General features: G+C 40.9%; 1 protein-coding gene across 2 annotated transcripts; it reads right to left on the bottom strand.

The window, feature by feature from the left end:
• Positions 1 to 647: 647 nt before the first annotated feature.
• LOC148873694 (large ribosomal subunit protein bL19c-like) lies at positions 648 to 7,783 on the bottom strand. Of its 2 annotated transcripts, none has more exons than XM_088965994.1 (5): positions 7,149 to 7,783; positions 5,095 to 5,352; positions 4,930 to 5,016; positions 4,729 to 4,862; positions 648 to 879 (listed from the first exon to the last, which is right to left on the bottom strand). In XM_088965994.1, exons 1-5 carry the CDS (start codon positions 7,383 to 7,385, stop codon positions 774 to 776), a joined length of 822 nt encoding a protein of 273 aa, XP_088822120.1. In that variant the 5' UTR covers positions 7,386 to 7,783; the 3' UTR covers positions 648 to 773. The 2 variants fall into 2 exon arrangements, with proteins under 2 accessions (XP_088822120.1, XP_088822119.1); XM_088965993.1 differs by lacking the exon at positions 648 to 879 and adding an exon at positions 1,329 to 2,017 and having other exon boundaries at positions 7,149 to 7,603.
• Between the last annotated feature and the right edge of the window lie 12,106 nt (positions 7,784 to 19,889).

Raw genomic sequence — 19,889 nt, 5'->3', positions numbered from 1 at the left:
ACATATTTCAGTAATGTTGTATGTAAAATTACTGAGATGATTGTTAAAGGAGGTTTTTATTGAATTAAAATGGTGTTATTTTAGTAATTTCGCATATAAAATAATTTATAAAAGGGTAGAATGGGTATTTGAAAAAAAACTGATGCATCAATCTAACATTTTCCGTCTAGAACAGTTAAGGAAGAGAAGTTTTTGTTGAATTTCTCAAAGTTCATGGGAGGTATTTGTTAAAATAAAACTATAGGAGAGGTTTTTTAAGATTGTCAGAAATTTCAGGGGAGGTTTTTGTATTTTACCCTTAAATTTATCATGGTAGTCCTAAAAACCAACAGAAGGGTTCAATGCATAGCAATTAATCCATAAAAAACTGTGCCTCAGTCTCAGACTAGGTACCAAAGAGAATTCTTGATGCGCCATTTCACTGGTCCCGAAGCTGAGAATCTGGATCAATGAATGGGAGCCAATTAGGCTATTCAGATTTTCAAATCCCAATCCCAGAGCTGAATAATGGCAATTGATCAAAAGCCCCTTATTCAACTGGTCTCTCTTCTACAATGCCAAATTAGCTAATCAACTCTGGAACAAACAGCTTGCTACTTGTACGGTTGTACCCCTGTACACTAGGTTCTTTTAATATCCTCAAAATCTCAAGGAAATAAAAAAGAAATATTATGATGAGTCAAAATTGCAAATGGTCCAGTAAATTTTACACCGAGTCGTCTTAACCTAAAAGAAAGCACCTTTTTTATCTTTTCCAATCAAATCAATTGCAACTATTGTTTCTTGAGTGCATTCATCTTATCCCTGAGATAATAAAGCTTGGCCCTTCTTACTTTCTTCTTGTCCAGCACTTTCACCTCCTTTATGTTGGGAGAGTATCTGTTATCACCAATTTTTTCAGGTATTTGAGTTGAGGTACATTAACTGTTAAAAAGAACAGCATGAAAGAAAAAAAAAATACCAACATAATACCAATAATGGTCCCTCCATCTTATTGTTATCTTTGAATACTTACCCTTCATGAAAGGGGAAAAATAATTGCTGTTTTAAAGAATGCATCAATGCAAATAATGAATTATCAAAGGAAAAAAGAAAAGACAAAACTAAGTGATTTGAATAACCTCTAAGTGGCATCACTACATAAGTGTAATTGGAACAAATGAATTTGGCAATTTACAGGATGTCGTATTATTGCATTAATACAACTTTTGAAACCATAAGGATTAAAAATCATGAAAATATAAACATGAGTTGGCTAAAAGGACAAAGGGGACGATTGTGGCAATGATTTCAAAAGAGGAATAATCATTATATAATGTAGTACAGTTGTTCTAAATATTCTTCTCATCATTATACATTCAAACATAATTAACTACAGCATGTTGGTTTTAAGTCAAATCAATATCAATTTCCAATTACTGTATGGCAGTAAGGTAAAAGAAAAACCAACCAAATTCCCAAAGATATATACAAACTTTGTAACCCCACAGCTTAATAGTTGATGACAACAGAGGTATATTTTTTTCTGCTAACTAGCTATTTCTCAAGTTTCCCAATCCCAATCACAATACATGATTAGATAGTTAATACAAAATTAAGATAATCATCATCATCTAAGCCATGTCCCAACTACATTGGGTCAGCTACATGAATCCTGTTTCACCATTCCATTCTGTTTAGTGTCATACCAATTGTTAAAATTTGACCCATTAGATTTTCTTACTTCAATCCATGTCCTTCTCGGTCTGCCCCTAGCTCTTCTAGCCCCTTTAACTTGCAACAAATCACTTCTTATAGGTGTTGTAGATGGTCTGCTCTGCATATGACCAAAGTCCAAACCTTCTTAATCTGCTTCACCTATTGGAGCCACTCCTAGGTTCCTTTGAATGACTTCATTTCTGAGCTTGTCCTTTCTAGATTTTTCCACTCATCCATCTTAAGACTTGCATTTCTGCCACATTCATTTTTTGGGCATGTTGTTTCTTCACTTCCCAACACTGTCCCATACAGTACAACCCTGTAATAATTTCATCCATCCACAAATCTAATTAATGAGTTAGATCAGATCAAATTGAATTTATTCGGATTGGTCTTGTTAGTTGTTATAAATGAATTGGATTGGATTGAATCTGGGTTGTCTTTATCAATCCTTACTGAATTGAATCAGATTGGATCAAAATCCAGTCCATTGATAGCCCTAATTTGGACTATTTAAGGGGAAAGAAATGCAAACATTTTTCAAGAACAATCGCACCAAGGAAGCATTCATAGATATTAGAGGACTGATCAGCTAGAGTTGTCCATTGAGTAAAGACTGGATATCTTTGCACAATTCTCAACTAATGACATTTTTCAGATACTGGTAAGCAGTGGCTAATGCCTCTTTTGCAAGGAATAATGCATGTATGGAATAGACCCCACCTATACAAGGTTAGGTTGCCTTAAAATGAACTTTGACCGTTGCAATTTAGGCAACCTCGGAAGCTCAGGAATTGGGAGAGTTTTCAGAGACAATAACGGCACATATTACACATCTATACATGACTTAATAGAGCATGGTGTTTCTACAAGGGAGGAACTTTTGGCAGTTCTCCAAGTACTGAAAATGGAAAGAGTACTCAACTATGAAAATTTGGTGGTTGAAGGTGACCCCAAAGTGCTAGTGTGATGGTTAAAAGAAAACAAGGCAGGCCCATGAAATATAGGAATATCTTGAAAGAGGTACAACACTTATTAAGAGGGAAATGACAATTAACTTCTAGTGAGTGAAGAGATGCTCAAAAGCCTAGCCAATGCCTTAGCTAAACATGGAGTCCTAAGAAGCTACCTTCTTTTTTTTGTTAACTGATAGAAAAGCTAAGAGGTTTCAACCCCTATAGCCTATATATGCTGAATAAGGTGTGCCCCCCCCCCCTCACCTTGTGCCTTGAGAACTGTAGTAACTCCCACATGTTCTTTCGTGATTAATTCATAAATCTGTTTGTTGTGGATCAACAAAAGATAGTTTCCTCAATTGTAAAGCAAAGAAAATCTATTAGCATATAGAGCAGAAATTCCGTTACTGCAAGAGGTTTCAACCACATAAGGAAAAAATATAGAGCAGACCTCATATCTTTTCCATCCATTATTAATACTGCATTTATTGCACATGCCTCCCTTGCTGTCCATTAAAAGAAAAGAAATGTACAAGGAGCATACAAGAAAAGAAGCAAAAGGCAAAGAGTGACAAACAAAAGCTAACCTTGAACTCTTCCCAAATTACCACCAGACAAAATAACCCACAAATATGACAGAACATACTAACATATTCAACACCAAGGATAACAGCCATAATGCCCCCCGGCCCCCACCCAAAAGAACAACCTACGAATCTCAGTGAACCTTGCCTTCATTCCCATCCTGGCATCCTCCATTTTAAAATGCATCGCTTTCTCCCTCATCCACATCAACATCACTGCCTTTTTTTGGTCAATAACCAACTGTTTTATTAAAGAGTAATTAGTTTACATATATACATTAACCCTTTGGAGAGATAGCGCAACTTTCTTTTTTGCTTACAATTGTGCCCATGATCTCTCCCCATGCCTTGTGTTGCTAAAGAATCGATCATACTGTTTGGTTCCATTTATACCCATTAAAGCCTCACTTCCATATCTCTAGTCACCACCTTCTAAAACCAAAGAAACCTCCCTCTCAACCTATTATCAAAGGAAGTTTTCTATATTTCTTGGCTACCACGGTGGATGAGAAAAGGCCCCACACTAGACTCTAATAGATCCACTCATCCACATTTAAAGAAGCATCACTATCTTCCACAACAAACTCCATCCCAAAAGGAAGAAAAGCCTCCCTACCCAACAACAAACCCAAACACTCCACCACAGGCGTGATGCAAATACGGGTGCAAGTTGGGCCAGCTTAGGTCAGTTGAATGACTTATTCAAAAAATTACATCAGGTTGATTGATGTATCCCAACCCAAGTTGTTTAACTCCCAACCCAACTTTTTTGGGTTGCATTTGGGCTGGGCTCACATTGGCCCATTCTCTTCACTGCATTTTTCTAATGTTCTTATTTCTTACACTTGGATTAATGTCCACTGATTTTAGCATTGCTATATGTACAAGGAGAAAGGTACGATGCTTTAGGAGCACTATACCTATATCATGTTAGAAATTATTCGCCTTCAAACTTCTAATTGTTGAGAATTGAGATGTATGCATAGATGTATAGACACTAGTGACCTAGCCCCTCATAAAGTGATGCCATCCAGTCCCAGTCAAGCCACAATACATAAATTCCAATACAATAATTTTAACCTAAGGACAACCTTATCCTTCTGCTTGCTTCCCCACATCTTGCCACAAAAAATCCTAAGCCAAAATGAAGACCAAGGAAGAATATACATGATAGATGCATTTGTAAGGTAATCTATAAATGTCTTCTACATGTAGCAGTAAGAAAGATATCTGGAAGACCTCTTGCCATGCATTCTTGTTTTTTTCATTTAACCTGTTCTTGTATCTGTATAGGTGTATTAAGAAGCACCTAGAACATTAATTATGCACGATAAACTTTATTAACTTCAGACATATTTTCATTCACATCTTGCATTTATGCATCTATGTCTCGTCCTTTTTTGATATTCATATTCAGCTTATTAAAATAAAAAAACAGTGAAAGGCACAAACTTCATAGGGTAGACTTCGCATAAATAATATTCACTTACAAAGGGAAGACAGATTCCACACCAACCCCTGCCACCAGCCTCCTTAACCTAAATGTTGTATTTAGACCAGCATTCCTTCTTGCTATAACAATGCCTTTCAGAATCGAAACACGCCGCTTGTTCTCAGGAACTTCCTGTTCATATAAGGGATCAGCCATGAACAACCCAATTTATAATCACCTCACCAAGAATTTGTCATACCACTTTGAGCTGAACAATATATCCAGGCTTTATATCAGGTATTTCTCTCTGTACCCTTACTTCCTCCACAGCCTCTTTATCCAGAATCTGCAAAGCACAACAACATTATTATAGGTAAAGGAGATGATGCAAGCTCTATAGAAGGATTTAATATGAAGGCCATGCCTGCATTATATGCCTGGATGTTTTATCAAGCCTCTTAAATTTGATCCGAGGAGCAACATCAGGATTGGAAGCAGCAGAATCTTGCAAGATAGGTCCTTCTGGCTGATTCATTGTTGTAATGCGCCTGATGGGAGTATGGCCAGTGGGCCCCACAGTACCCCATTGAAATAGTGTTTTCTCTTGTTTTCCATATGACAGTGACTTCAAACCTTCAGTCTGATATGTTGATGATTCTTTTTCAATGCCAAAATTAGCTTGCTGTAATATATTCAGAACAAAACATGTAAGAGCTTAAAATTTTCTATACCTTGAAAGAAATAGTAAGATGAAGTAAATTTTGAGACTTTTGCAGTCCTAGAATGTTAAGACAAAGATTGAATTGACGGACAAAATATTAGCATCATAATACCAAATAAAGGTGTATTGATAATGAAAATGCAAAATGCACTGCTATCAGGTGTCAATTGATCAGTAGCAACTAGCAACATTATACTAAGATCAATATGTATACAAGAATATAAAGAAAGTAAAATGCAATGAAAAGGGGTGGGAGCTGTTTGATACACAGAAAATTCTCCCAAATCGAACCTTTAAAAAAAATTGATTCTCGTAATTTGGTTTAGATACTAAAAATTGGCTGAAGATCACACTTTTTTATGATCTACTCAAGTAACAAAGGAAATGGGGCTACCAGGCTGATTCTTGGCATCCTGTAAAGCAACACCAAAAGGATGAACTTCTAGCAGTTATAAACATTCAGAGAATCTTCAAAACCTGGATAAAACGTTTTTCAATTTGGTTGCAACTTTGATTTTCAATATTTGGTTTATATACTCAAGATTGGCTGAAGATCACATTCTTTGTATGATCTACTCAAGTACCAAATGTAAATGGGGCTACCAGGCTAGGACACCTGGCAGAATGCTTGGCATCCTGCGTTGGAAGCAACATCCAAAGAATGAACTTTTGGCAGTTACAAATATTCAGAGAATCTTAAAGATCTGGATAAAATGTTTTTTAATTTGGTTGCAAGTTTCCATTATTTAGTTCATATGATCAAGAAAGAGAATATTTAGAAAATTTTCAAGGAAAAAGATTATACAACTTCTATAAATACCAGATTGTAGTTCTCTTTTAAGATCAATAAATGAAGAATGAAGAATTCTCTTTGCTACTGTCACTCCAAGTTCATGAAGGCGCTAGACTCCCAGAGAATGGGTGTCAACTAAGATAATTCAATCTCCTTATCTTGTTTACTTATTCCAATAATTCTCTTGTATGCTTTTTCACCTCATTTGTTATGGAATTCTGGTCTGATAATTTTCCTAGCCCCAACCCTTTATCTTAAACCCCTTCTAACTTTCTAGCCTCTGTCCTTCATCTCCACCCTTGATCCTTCTTATGTTTGTGTTTTCTATAACAAGAAAATGAAAACTTCATTTATGAATAATAAGGGAATGCAAAAAAAAAAAATAGAATTGTCAAAAAAGAAAAAAAAAAAATCTAACTGAAGTTTTGGAACTCCTTGAGAGCATTTGACCAGAAGATTAAAGACCAAGGCCTTAGTTAAGGAGATATTTTATATTTCCCCTAAAAATCCTGCTGATTCTTTCTTGCCAAATTGCCCAGCACACTGCAAGTGCCATCCTCCATAACCTGGTTCCCCTCTTACTAAGGCAGTAAGGCCCCTCACTTGCTAGCCACAATGACATTAAGGATTTGAGATCCACGGGGATCACCCACTGCTCACCAAAAAAGCTGTAAAAAAATGTTACCGTATATCTGGCATTGATATACGCCATAAAGGAATAGATGCATACTGGTAAAACCCATATAATGTCGTGAGTTCAATAAAAAGCATAGAACCAACATTTGCGCATAAAATCAAGAATTAAACATTGCATGATCCATTTGAAATTTCTAATTAATATATACCCCACAGAATGCTAAGTGTGGTATTATAATGAAATGCACTCAGAGAATCCAAAAACGCATGAATCCTAGATGGAGTATGGAAGAATAGAAGTAGAAAAGTTAACGACTACAAAACATACCAATGTTTCCCCAAAGCATGAAGTAGACTCGGGACGCAATGAGGAAAGGAAGCCCTCTAAAAGATGATTCGATGGCTTATAAAATAATGAAGCCCCTCCTCCACCAACTTTATGCTCCAAACCAATGAATCCAGAACCACCACATAAGCGATAACCCTGTGATGATTTAAGATGAACAACTTTCGAACTCGTAAAACGGCGTTCGATTGATCGAAGGCTTCTACACAAAGACTGCATATCTCTAGAACAACTTTGCACCAACGAAGAAGAGAAAAACGGGGATGAGCGCCCCGTAACAGTAACTGTAACAGTCGATTTCAAAGCTCTGAACTTCCGCCAAGTCTCACCTCTGTAACTAAAACCCTAGTCCCTAGAGAAAGACGAACGCTTCTTTCTGCAGGGTTGGCTGTTGGCCCGTACGAGTTAGGAGCCACGAGCCAAGGTGAAAGGAGCTCGCATTCTATGGTCCCTTCGGTTCACGTTTTATATGGACCATCCAATTAGATTTGGCCACGTCATTTAATGTCTTATTCGTTTCTCTCTCTTCCAAGTTCCAACTCAACGAAAAAGCAAAGAGGTTCATAGACAGCCGAACTGATTCAGCCTACCGGAGAAATAGAAAGACCAAGAAGAACACGAAGAAGAGAGGGTTCGTCGTCCCTAACCTCTTGCCTGAAACGGAGAAGTGGTGGCTGAAGAATCGATTTTTGGTTAAGTATCAATTTTTTGGCTAATTACCTTGTCATTTGGTTTGCTTCCAAGTGGCCGATGATTCAAGCTGAAGTGGAGAACTTTGGCTGCCTAGCCGCCTGTGAGGTGCTGGGCTGACTAGATGCCAAGCTGCCTGCTGGTGAGCTAAATTGATGAGCTTCATTGCTCTTTATAGACCTGCAAGGAACCAAATGTCAGAGGACCCAGGGTGGCTAACTCGGCGAGGTTGCTCCGATGCTTAACTCAGTACTCTCATAATAGACTACGAGCTAAAAATCACAAAGTCTGAGAGCTAGAACTTGTTTTCTTGTTTCTAGGTTTGGTGCCTTTATATAGACATTGTTTAGCATGGGCTTCACGCACCATATCCGAGATTTATGTGAGGTCGTCTAAGTGGTTCGAGATTCCTAGAGGTAATCGCCATGCACGTTGACCACCCTCCAGATCGTTCGGCACATGGGCCAACTTCCAAGGATCGTGGGAGTGTTAGGATATGCATGCCGAATTCGTCGGGGAGCACGTCTTGCAAGTTGCCATATCGGTGCCTGGGCCAGGTTGCCAGCTCGTGCCTGTGCCAGGTCGCGCCTATGCCAAGCCGCCAGGTCGCGCCTGTGCCAGGCTGTCAGGTCTCGCTTGGGCCAGGCTGCCAAGTCGTGGCTAAGCTAGGCTACCAGGTCGCACTAGGGCTTGGCCGCCAGGTGGGACACCATTAACTTGGCTAAGGCAAGTTGTTGCCAAAATGGTTCCGGGTATCACCTATATTTGTTCTGAGGTGCCATGTGTCACAATATCATTGAAGGGCCAAATCCGCCCTCATCATTTGCCCCCCACTCCTGAGCTGAAAGTAACTCGGCGAAGGGAGTAAATTTCTCCTTTTGGCCCAGAATGAATAATTCGATGAGCTCGTAAGCATCATTTCAATTCCTTAGGCTCTGGGAGCGACTCGTAGTCCACTCTCCTTGATCTTGCCCATGCCGAAGAGGCGACTGGGTCTTATGTGCTGAGGAGGTCTTCGCTAGTTCGGTATATCGGCCCTTAGGCTCTGGGAGCAACACGTAGTCCACTCTCCTTAATCTTGCCCATGCCAAAGAGTCGACTGGGTCTTATGTGGTGTTTTAGCCCTTAGGCTCTGGGAGCGACTCGTAGTCCACTCTCCTTGATCTTGCCCATGCCGAAGAGGCGACTGGGTCTTATATGGGGCCGAAATCTTTTATTAGCTCGCTAGTTTGCGCTTGGGCCAAGTCGGCACTCGTGCCAAGCTGTCAGGTTGTGCCTGTGCTAGGCTGCCAGGTCATGCCTGGGCCAGGCCGCCAAGTCGTGCCTGAGCTAGGCTACCAGGTCGTGCCAGGGCCAGGCCGCACCAGGGCCAGGTCGCGCCTGGGTCAGGGCTGCACTGCATCAGCCTCGTTAGTCACGTCAGTTACCCACTCTTACAAGAAGCTACTAGGAGCTCGACCTACAGGGGCAACACTACTGACTTTAGGTCACCAGCTTGCATGGGAGCCTTAGAAGGCTCGACCGACAGGTGCGTCCATGCAATCTGTTGGCCGCCTACTCCCGCGGAAGCCACAAAGAGCTCATCTTTGTAGAGGGTGCCTCGCGAAGAGGACTGATGAGGCTTTATCCGAGTTGAAATAAATTTGTTAGAGCTGCTTAGTCTGAAGGCCATCAACTTCCTGCATAATCATTGAATTCATAAAAAATGGAAACTAATTGAGAGCTTTTAGTTTCTAAAAGGTAAGAACTTAGCTTTTTGGAAGAAGAGGACTTAGCCTTTCGGAGGATGGGAACTTAGCTTTTTGTAACGTCTCCCATAGATGGCGCCAATTGAAGAATCGATTTTTGGTTAAGTATCAATTTTTGGCTAAGTACCTCGTCATTTGGTCTGCTTCCAAGTGGCCGATGATTCAGGCCAAAGTGGAGAACTTTGGCTGCCTAGCTGCATGTGAGGTGCCAAGCTGCCTGTGAGGTGCCAAGCTGACCAGGGGTCTGAGTTGTCCAGTGGCAAGCTGAATTGATGAGCTTTGTTGCTCTTTAGAGACTTGCAAGGAACCAAATGTTAGAGGACCCATGGTGGCTAACTCGGCGAGGTCGCTCTGATGCTTAAGTCAGTACTCTCATAGTAGACTACGAGCTAAAAATCACAAAGTCTGAGAGCTAGTACTTGCCTTCTTGCTTTTGGGGTTGGTGCCTTTACATATGTATTGTTTAGCGTGATCTTCACGCACCATATCCGAGATTTATGCGAGGTTGTCTAAGTGGTTCGAGATTCTTGGAGGTAACCGCCATGCACGTTGACCACCCTCCAGATTGTTCGACATGTGGGACAACTTCCAAGGATCGTGGGAGTGTTAGGATATGCATGCCAAGTTCGTCAGTGAGCACGTCTTGCAAGTCGCTAGATCGGTGCCTGGGCCAGGTTGCTAGCTCGTGCCTGTGCCAGGTCGCACCTATGCCAGGCCACGCTGTGCCAGGCCGTGCCTATGCCAGGCCGCTAGGTCATGCCTGGGCTAGGCTGCCAGGTTGCGCCTAGGTCAGGATGCCAGGTCGCGCCAGGGCCAGGCCGCCAGGTGGGACACCATTAACTTGGCTAAGGCAAGTTGTTGCCAAAGTGGTTCTGGGTATCACCTATTTGTTCCGAGGTGCCATGTGCCACAATATCATTGGAGGGCCAAATCCACCCTCATCAGTGGCCTTCGTTGTCGAGTTTTCAATCATAAGATCTTTCGGGTTGTTGGCTCGATCAAGTACAAGATCCAGTCTTGGATTGATGAAGGCAGGGTTGAGATCCCAAGCCTAGCACTGTTCATCGTCTCCCCAATTCGAACCCCTCCACTCTACTGGTGCAAATGGATCATCCAATTCGATTAATCGAATTCGGATCACCCCATCCAAAATAATTTTGGGAAAATATATGATGCAGAAAAGGTATGGTATGGGAAGAGTTTTGACAAATCAAAACCCACCCATGAATTTTGATAAATAACACCTGATTGACTACCACATTTATGATTCCAATTGATTGTTTAGAAGTTTTTCAGATATCATATATTTTTCATATCATAGTCAAACCCAATAATTTTATTTATAAGTAGGAAAAATTCCTGATTAGTACTTTGGCTTGAGTGACAATTTAGTCATCGAATTTTAAAATGTGACAATCCAACACCTGAACTATCAATTTGCGACAATCTGATACTTGATGTTAACTCAGTTAAAGCTATCTGGTGAGATCAGTGTTAGACAATTTTATATGCCCTTAGCTTCAATCCGATTTGATGTAGTTTTGATATTTAGTGTAAATAAATAAAGTGCATGTTTGATTCATGTTGTTTGGTATAATTCTGTGTAAGACCCTAAAACATGACACTTATTGAGACTTGTGTTAGTTTTAAATGTTCATAGCCATTGGATAAGTTTGGGGAGATTTATCATGCCAACGCTGATACTGGTGTGCTACCAAGTGTTGGGATGGCCTGTTTCGGCCACCAGGGTAAGACCCAAGGCACATGAAATATGGGATTACTCGAATCCTTGAACCGGACCAGATTTCCAGTATTGCCCTGGACTTTGGAAGCAGATGGGCAAAACTGGAAAGTTCCTCTAGACTCGATTATGACACGTCACTAGGTGTCGAATCGGGCTGTCTTTGATATGCCAATTAGTGAGATCCTTAGCGGGGATCAAAACCTGGGTATGTTGGGACAGTCTGAGAATTCATCTAAGTGGGTGATCATAGTGACAGGATCAGCCCCTTTGTTGGACAAAGGTAATGATCGGGAATGCACTCTCTCTATTGAAAACCAAACTATCGGTAGTTGATTTCAATCGTTGGAATTTTGTTTTGCAAAATTAATATACAAATATATATATAATATTATATATATATATATACACACACACACACATTATATATATATATATATATATATATATATATATACATATATATATATATATATATATATATATATTTGTGTGGTTTCAAAATGTTTGCAAATGGTTTTAATTCCCGAGATCCATGTGGGTGGAGAGTGCGGCACAATTCCTTACAACCGAGGGAGAGGTCCTCTCTTGTCGGGCAGTGCTTGATCATTAAGGGCTGCGAGGTTAAGTATAAGACCATTTAGGATAGTACCTGATGGACTAATCTTGCACCTGCCCACAGTCCCTAGGTTTTTATAAGATGGATTGGCCTAGGAACCACTTAATGTAAGTGTTGGGCCCATAGGGTCCATGTGATGGGATCAGGGGTTTATTGAGTTTTTCAGTGAATTTGGCCGAGCCTTGTAATAAAGGTTGGGCTTAACCCATGTGGCTGGTGTGTAGATCAATGCTTGGGTCCCATGCTATACAAAGAGGCCCAACTGGGCAGCAGATTGGAAACTAGTTAAGCATTGAACACTCAATGGGCCAAAAGCCCATTTCGAGCTGGGCTGATATGATCACCCATCTATGGGGTGAATTTGGGATTAAAGTTGGAAAAAGGATTGGGCCTTTAACCTTATCCACTCTGGGAGACCAAATTCAAATCAGATTTGAATCTGGTAACCTTCTGATAAGATCAGGAGTAAGCTGACTTAACCTGCAAATAGGATTAAGATCATCCCCTATCCAAATACTGATTTGGATTAGAATAACTCCTAATTAGGAGGTTTCTTAATCAAGAAGAAAAGAGGAGAAACCCTAAGAGATCATAATCAGATTTCGAACCTAGGGTTGTGTGCAAGAAATCATACTACAAATTGAGATTGGATCTCATACACACTCCAGAGAGAAGAGAAGCAATTCAGCCATCTTCGTCCCAGGAGTTCTCCTCCATCCGCCGCCATTCTTTCTAACAAGATTTGATCTTTGAAGAAGAAAGAAATCAAGAAATCAGTTCTTGACATCATTTTTGCAGAAAAAGACTAAAAAAGATTTGGTGCTTAGAGTTTCCAGAGGATTCTTGCAAAGAATCCAATGTGTAGGACACACTCTACTGATTCCGTTCCACATACAACTGTGTCATCTTCAGCAGGAGCGGATCTTGGTGTCCTCTTTGGGCGTGAACACCAACTCTAAGAGATACTGCTTCTCTGGATCAGGTATAATTCCTCCATTCCCTTTTTGGTTTAGATCTTGTTCGATTATGGTTCAAGTAGGATCCTTAAATATTGTATTCTAAATTTAGGGAATACGATTCCCAGTTGGGAGAAGGTAGGAAAATTTTTGAAATTCGCCCACCCATTCCGCAATCTTTATGGCATCCATTCTTTCAGTGGTATCGGAGCCACAGGTTTGAATCTTGAACCAAAAGAAAACCAGATCTAAACCTGCGCTGATAAATAGAAGATGTTCTGCCAAGATTTGCGCAGATTATTTTCTTTATTTCAAGAAACTATTTCTTGTTGAGGGCGATTGATCTGAAATTAATTTCAGTTAAGTCTAAAATTTATTTAGAACTGTTCTTTATTTATTTTGATTTAATGGACTGTTCGAACCTGGAGATCGTAGTGCAGATTTGGCGCAAATGGACTGCGCACCCTTTTTTCCTTTTTAATTATTTATTTTATTCAATTCGGTCTATAAATATTATTTTATTATTTTCTAGACTGAATGTATAGGATTTGATCAAGAATAGAAATAGGATTTCTGTTTCTTTTATTTTCTTGATTAAAGAAGAAGGAAGAAGAAGGCGGCGCTGGAGATTTGCAGATGGAGATATCGCTTTCTGCGATTTGCAGTTTGTGAAACTGCAACCCTAGTGATTAACCTCTGTTTTGCAGGTGGTGCGAACAATCCATATTTGATTTGTAATTGTTTAAAATTGAAATTATTAATTTCAGATCTTTCATGAATTGAAAATCAGTTTCGGACATTTTCGAACTAGATTAGACCAAAATTGTTTGGACCGAATATAGGGTTCGAAGGGAACTGTTTTCAGTCGAATTTTGTCACACTTGCTGTTCCAAATCTGATGTTCAATTACGGGGATTAATTTGGCCCACTTGTAAAACCCAGTTTTAAAAGGTTAAAACTACAAAAGCCCACTCTTGTGAGAAAAGTTGTATGGGCCAAACTACTGACTACGATTCAGCCCATACACCTATCAGCATTAATTGTTAATGCTATGGATTTTAGATGGGCTGCTCAATGGGCTTTACAACAGTTAATTGATTGGATCAATTCTTCCTTTACATGTGATGTTTGGATGTTTGATGTGTTGCGACCATGGGCCATAAGCACTTGGCCCATGATGACTTGTTAATGGCTCTTGCACACACAATGGCTGAATGCACATCATTGCCATGGTGTCCCTTAAGGTCATTGGATGACCTCTCCTTACATGGTGGGCCCCATAACCTTGAAAAGGGATGCATATGGAAACCCTAGCCGCTTAAGGCCCACAAGAAATCTGACTTTATGAAAGTCAATGGGAGCCACTATGATTTGACCTAAAATTAGAACTAGGGCGTAATTTTGTTCCCTCCAGCAAATATGAGTGCATGCGATAGGGAGATTCATATGATGGACTCTCTAAAGGTATTCCGTCATTAGCACAATGATGGGTCCTTCAGTAATGAGGAAACACACCATAAAATTTGGCTATCCATTTGCTATTGGGTCTGTCAGAGTGTTTTATAAGATGATAGGGGCGTCATAGACCGATGTGGGAGGGGCTTCACCAGAAAATGGGAACTCTCTCACGGTACCTTGGCATAATCTGAATATGATGGGTGAGCACTCACTAGATAGAAAGGTTTATTTGAAAACGGCTCTAAATCTTCTCTGATAGAGGCCAAAGGGAAACTCTTTTGATGAGTGGACATGATCCGTCGCAGAAAGGTGGTGGGGTTATGCAGCTGAAATAGTTGGCCCCATGCACCCTATGTGATTTCTCATGTTTCTAGAGACATTTCACTGTCTCCGTCACTGAGAAAGGAGGGAAATCTTAGAGATGAACAAATGGAAATGGAACATAAATTAAAAACCATATCTATGTAGGTAATGTGAATCAAACTAAGGTTGTGGACTAACGTCTTTGTTGTTTTATCAGAAAATGGCAAACGGTCAATTCGCAAAGCTTCTAGATGATAATAATCTTAAGGGCCCAAACTATGCTGACTGGTACAGAAATCTTATATTGGTTCTAACTTCCGAAAAGTTAGATAAGGTGGTGAAAAATCCTGCCCCAGAGCGTCCAGGTGATAGGGCTTCTGAGGCCCGTAGGAGGGACTACCAAGATTGAGAGGATAAGAACTCCCTAGCCCGCTGCTTTGTCATTGTCTCATTGGACAACTCAATACAGAGGCAGTTCGATCAGATCGAACTAGCTAAGGACATATTGGACAGTCTAAAGAAAATGTATGAAGAGCAGAACCGTTCTACTCGACAAAAGGTCCTGAAACTATTCATGACCGCGTAGATGTCCAAAGGGCAGAAAGTTCATGACCATTGTCTTCGGATGATGGGTTACATTAATGAACTCAAAACCCTTGGATCCGGGCTAGATCTTAGCACGCAAGTGGATGTCATCCTGAATTCTTTGCCCTCTTCCTTCAATGCATTCACAATGAACTACAGCATGAACAAGCTAAATGTCAGCATCCAGGAACTCAACAATACGTTGCAGAGGGCCGAGGATCTACTCAAAAAGGATGAGCCTGTGGTTATGTTTGCTGAAACTAACAAATCGGGCAAGAAAAAGAGAAAGGCAAAGAAGCCCCAGAAGAAAGCTGTCAAGCCCAAGAAGCAGAAGAAGAACAAGACATCTGATGTCTGTCACTTCTGCAAGCAGACCGGCCACTAGAAGAGGAACTGTCTTGCCTACCTGGAATCTAAGAAAGGTAACGTCGAAACTTGTGTCATAGAAACTAATATGTTAGTTGCTTTTGTGTCTTGGTGTGTTGACTTTGGGGCTTCAACTCATGCGTGTAACTCACTGTAGGGGTTCAAAGTTAGTAGAAGATTGAGTGAAGGCAAAGTGACACTATTCTTGGGAATGACTGCAAGTGTTGCAGTTGCGGCAATAGGAACCGTAGAATTAGTCTTTAGAGAATGAGTGCTTGTACTTAAAGAATGTCTCTATGTACAGAACTTGAGAAGAAATTTAATTTATGTTTCTAAACTGTGTGTTGATGGATATACTGTTTATTTTAGTAATATGATTACTGTTAAACGGAACAACAAATTCATCGCATGCGGGGAACTGGAGAACGGTCTCTATGTTCTATATCATTCTTTGGAAACTAACCTAACCGAAACTACGTCGGTTGAATATCCCAAGAAAAGAACTTGTGATATAGTAAATCCCGCGTGCTCTGGCATTACCGACTTGGCCATATCGGTGTTGACCGAATCACAAGACTGGTGAAGGATGGTCCTTTGAATTTTCTAACCGTAGAAAATCTTCTCACTTGTGAGCCTTGCCTACAAGGTAAGATGACTAAGCGGCCATTTGACGGTAAGCCTGAAAGATGTATAGGCACACTTGACCTAATACATACTGATGTATGTGGTCCCCTGAGTGTTAGGACACGGAACCAACACGTGTATTTCATCACCTTTACAGATGATTTTTCATGATATGGTTACGTGTACCTAATGAGACACAAGTCAGAATCCTTTGAAAAGTTCAAAGAGTTCAAACAGGAAGTCGAGAAACAGTTAGGGAGAGAAATTAAGGCCATTCGATCGGATCGAGGTGGCGAGTATCTCTCTAACGAATTCAGGGGCTACTTGAAAGTCAACGGGATAGTGTCACAATTAGCTCCTCCTGCCACACCTCAACTCAACGGTGTTTCAGAGAGGAGGAATAGGACCTTGTTGGACATGGTCTGGTCACTTCTCGTACGCTCAGAATTACCCACATCCTTTTGGAGATATGCATCAGAGACTGCTATCTATGTGTTGAATTGGATTCCAACCAAATTGGTTCCGAAGACTCCATATGAATTATGGACAGGAAGGAAGCCAAGTGTAAGACACTTGAAGATTTGGGGTTATCCTACTCACGTTAAAGAACGAGTGCGGACAAGTTGGCATCCAAAACCAGTCGTTGCCTATTTATAGGTTACCCAAAAGATTCAGTAGGTTATCTATTCTATGACCCAAGTGAGCAGAAAGTGTTCTGCAGTCGAAACACCCAATTCTTAGAAACCAAATGCATCCTGGACACCCATCGTCAGGAAATAGTTCTTGATGAGGAGAGCTTAGGAGCAGTGGGAGATGTCCCACAAGTTCTAGGTAGTGACCAACCTAGAAGATCCACTCGGGGATCTAGGCCACCAGTCCAATATGGTTATGATCAGGATAGTTACCTGGTGGAAGCCTTGACTAGTGAGGAGGATCCCGTAACTTACGCGGAAGCTATGTTAGACATAGATTCCTAGAAGTGAGTGGAGGCCATGAGAGCTAAAATGCACTCGATGGAGACTAATGGAGTTTGGACTCTAGTAGATCCGCCCTCCGGGATAAAAGCAATTGGTTGCAAATGGATCTACAAGAGGAAGAAGGGCCCCGATGGCAGGATTGAGACCTACAAAGCTCGTTTGGTGGCAAAAGGGTATACTCATAAAGAAGGCATCGATTATGAGGAAACCTTTTTGCCCATGGCCATGCTCAAATCCATTAGGATCCTGCTAGCTATAGCAGCATACCATGACTACGAGATTTGGTAGATGGATGCCAAAACCGCGTTCCTAAATGGAAATCTTAGTGAAGATATCTACATGCAGCAGCCACAAGGCTTCATTGCTTCTGGTTAGGAACACATGGTATGTAAACTTAATAGATCCATATATGGACTTAAGCAGGTTTCTAGGAGTTGGAACATTCGTTTTGATTCTACCGTCAAAACGTTTGACTTTGAGTAGAATCCAAATGAGCCCTATGTTTACAGGAAGTCCAGTGGGGATAAGATCACCTTTTTGTTGTTGTACATGGACGATATCCTACTCATTGGGAATGATGTAGGAATGTTGACTTCAGTCAAGGTATGGCTATCACAGCAGTTATCCATGAAAGCTCTTGGAGAAGCTTTATATATATTGGGTCTTCGAGTCTATAGAGATAGATCGAAGCGGATAATTGGATTATCCCAAGCTACTTACATTAACAAAATTGTCAAAAGATACAACATGGAGAACTCCAAGAAAGGAAACGTTCCTTTCAGGCACGGAGCCACTCTCTCCAAGAAGATGTCTCCCAAGATTTCTAAGGAGATTGAGGGCATAAGAGACATTCCCTATGCCTCAGCCGTAGGAAGCATCATGTATGCCATACTGTGCACTCGCCCGGACATTGCTCAGGTGGTGAATGTGGTAAGCAGATTCCAGGCCAACCCAGGGCAGGAGCATTGGACTGCTGTGAAGAACATACTCAAATACCTTCGAAGGACAAAAGAGTTTTGTCTGGTATTCGATGGTAGTTCACTACAAGTTCTAGGGTTGCCGATTTTCAGTCGGATCCAGATGATAGAAAGTCTACATCTGGGTATGTTTTCACGATAGGATCGTGTGCTGTTTGTTGGAAAAGCAGCAAACAGGGGTCCACTGCAGATTCCACAACCGAGGCCGAGTACATTGCCGCAAGTGAAACTGCCAAGGAAGCCGTGTGGATAAAGAAATTCATACACGAATTGGGAGTGATTCCATCCAACACATCACCCATCCCGTTGTTGTGTGACAACAATGGAGCGATCGCCCAAGCTTAAGTGGGCCCACTCGAAGTCAAAGCCCATCGAGAGGAAGTACCACGTACTATGGGAGATCGTTGGTAGAGGGGACGTCCTAATTCAGAAGGTAGCATCAGCGAATAATGTGGCAGACCCATTGACTAAGCCACTAACATAGAAGGTGTTTGAGAAACACATGGAAAGTATGGGACTCCGGCTTGTACCAGATTGGACTTAAGTGCAAGTGGGAGTTGTTAGATAGTTTTGTATGCCCTTAGCTTCAATCCATTTGATGTACTTTTGGTATAATTCTGTGTAAGACCCTAAAACTAGACACTTATTGAGACTTGTGTTAGTTTTAAATGTTCATGGCCATTGGATAAGTTTGATGAGATTTATCCTGCCAAGGCGGATACTGGTGTGCCACCAAGTGTTGGGATGGCCTGTCTCGGCCACCAGGGTAAGACCCAAGGCACCTGACCCCTAGACTCGATTATGACACTTCACTAGGTGTCGGATAGGGCTGTCTTTGATATGCCAATCAGTGAGATCCTTAGCAGGGATCAAAACCTAGGTATGTTGGGACAGTCTGAGAATTCATCTGAGTGGGTGATCATAGTGATAGGATCAGCCCCTTTGTCGGACAAAGGTAATGATCGGGAATGCACTCTCTCTTATAAAAACCAAACTGCCGGTAGTTGATTTCAATCGTTGGAATTTTGTTTTGCAAAATTAATATACATATATATATATATATATATATATATATATATATATATATATATATATGTATATATTTGTGCGGTTTCAAAATGTTTGCAAATGGTTTTAATTCCCGGGATCCATGTGAGTGGAGAGTGCGACACTATTCCTTGTAGCCAAGGGAGAGGTCCTCTCTTGTTGGGCAGTGCTTGATCATTAAGGGCTGAGAGGTTAAGTATAAGACCATTTAGGATAGTACCTGATGGGCTAATCTTGCACCTGCCCACAGTCCCTGGGTTTTTATAAGATGGATTGGCCTAGGAACCACTTAATGTAAGTGTTGGGCCAATAGGGTCCATGTGATGGGCTCAGGGGTTTACTGAGTTTTTCAGTGAATTTGGCTGAGCCTTGTAATAAAGGCTGGGTTGAACCCATGTGGCTGGTTTGTAGATCAATGCTTGGGTCCCACACCATACAAAGAAGCCCAACTGGGCAGCAGATTGGAAACTAGTTAAGCACTGAACACTCAATGGGCCAAAAGCCCATTTTGAGCTGGGCTGATATAATCACCCATCTATGGGGCGAATCTGGGATTAAAGTTGGAAAAAGGATTGGGCCTTTAACCTTATCCACTCTAGGAAACCAAATTCAAATCAAATTTGAATCTGGTA

This window comes from Nelumbo lutea, chromosome 1 (genome assembly GCF_056320005.1).
Source record: "Nelumbo lutea isolate HS-2025 chromosome 1, American lotus-T2T, whole genome shotgun sequence".
NCBI classification, from domain to species: Eukaryota; Viridiplantae; Streptophyta; class Magnoliopsida; order Proteales; family Nelumbonaceae; genus Nelumbo; species Nelumbo lutea.
Note: the sequence above shows the minus strand (reverse complement) of the source record. Positions and strands in the feature narration are given on the sequence as shown.

Excerpts from the sequence above, each read along its gene's own strand:
- LOC148873694 (XM_088965993.1), bottom strand. The coding sequence starts at position 7,385 with ATGCAGTCTTTGTGTAGAAGCCTTCGATCAATCGAACGCCGTTTTACG. Across the intron at positions 5,017-5,094 it reads CATCCAGGCATATAATGCAG|ATTCTGGATAAAGAGGCTGT; the intron begins GCATGGCCTTCA and ends TGTGCTTTGCAG. Across the intron at positions 2,018-4,728 it reads GTGGAATCTGTCTTCCCTTT|GGTTGTACTGTATGGGACAG; the intron begins GTAAGTGAATAT and ends AAATTATTACAG.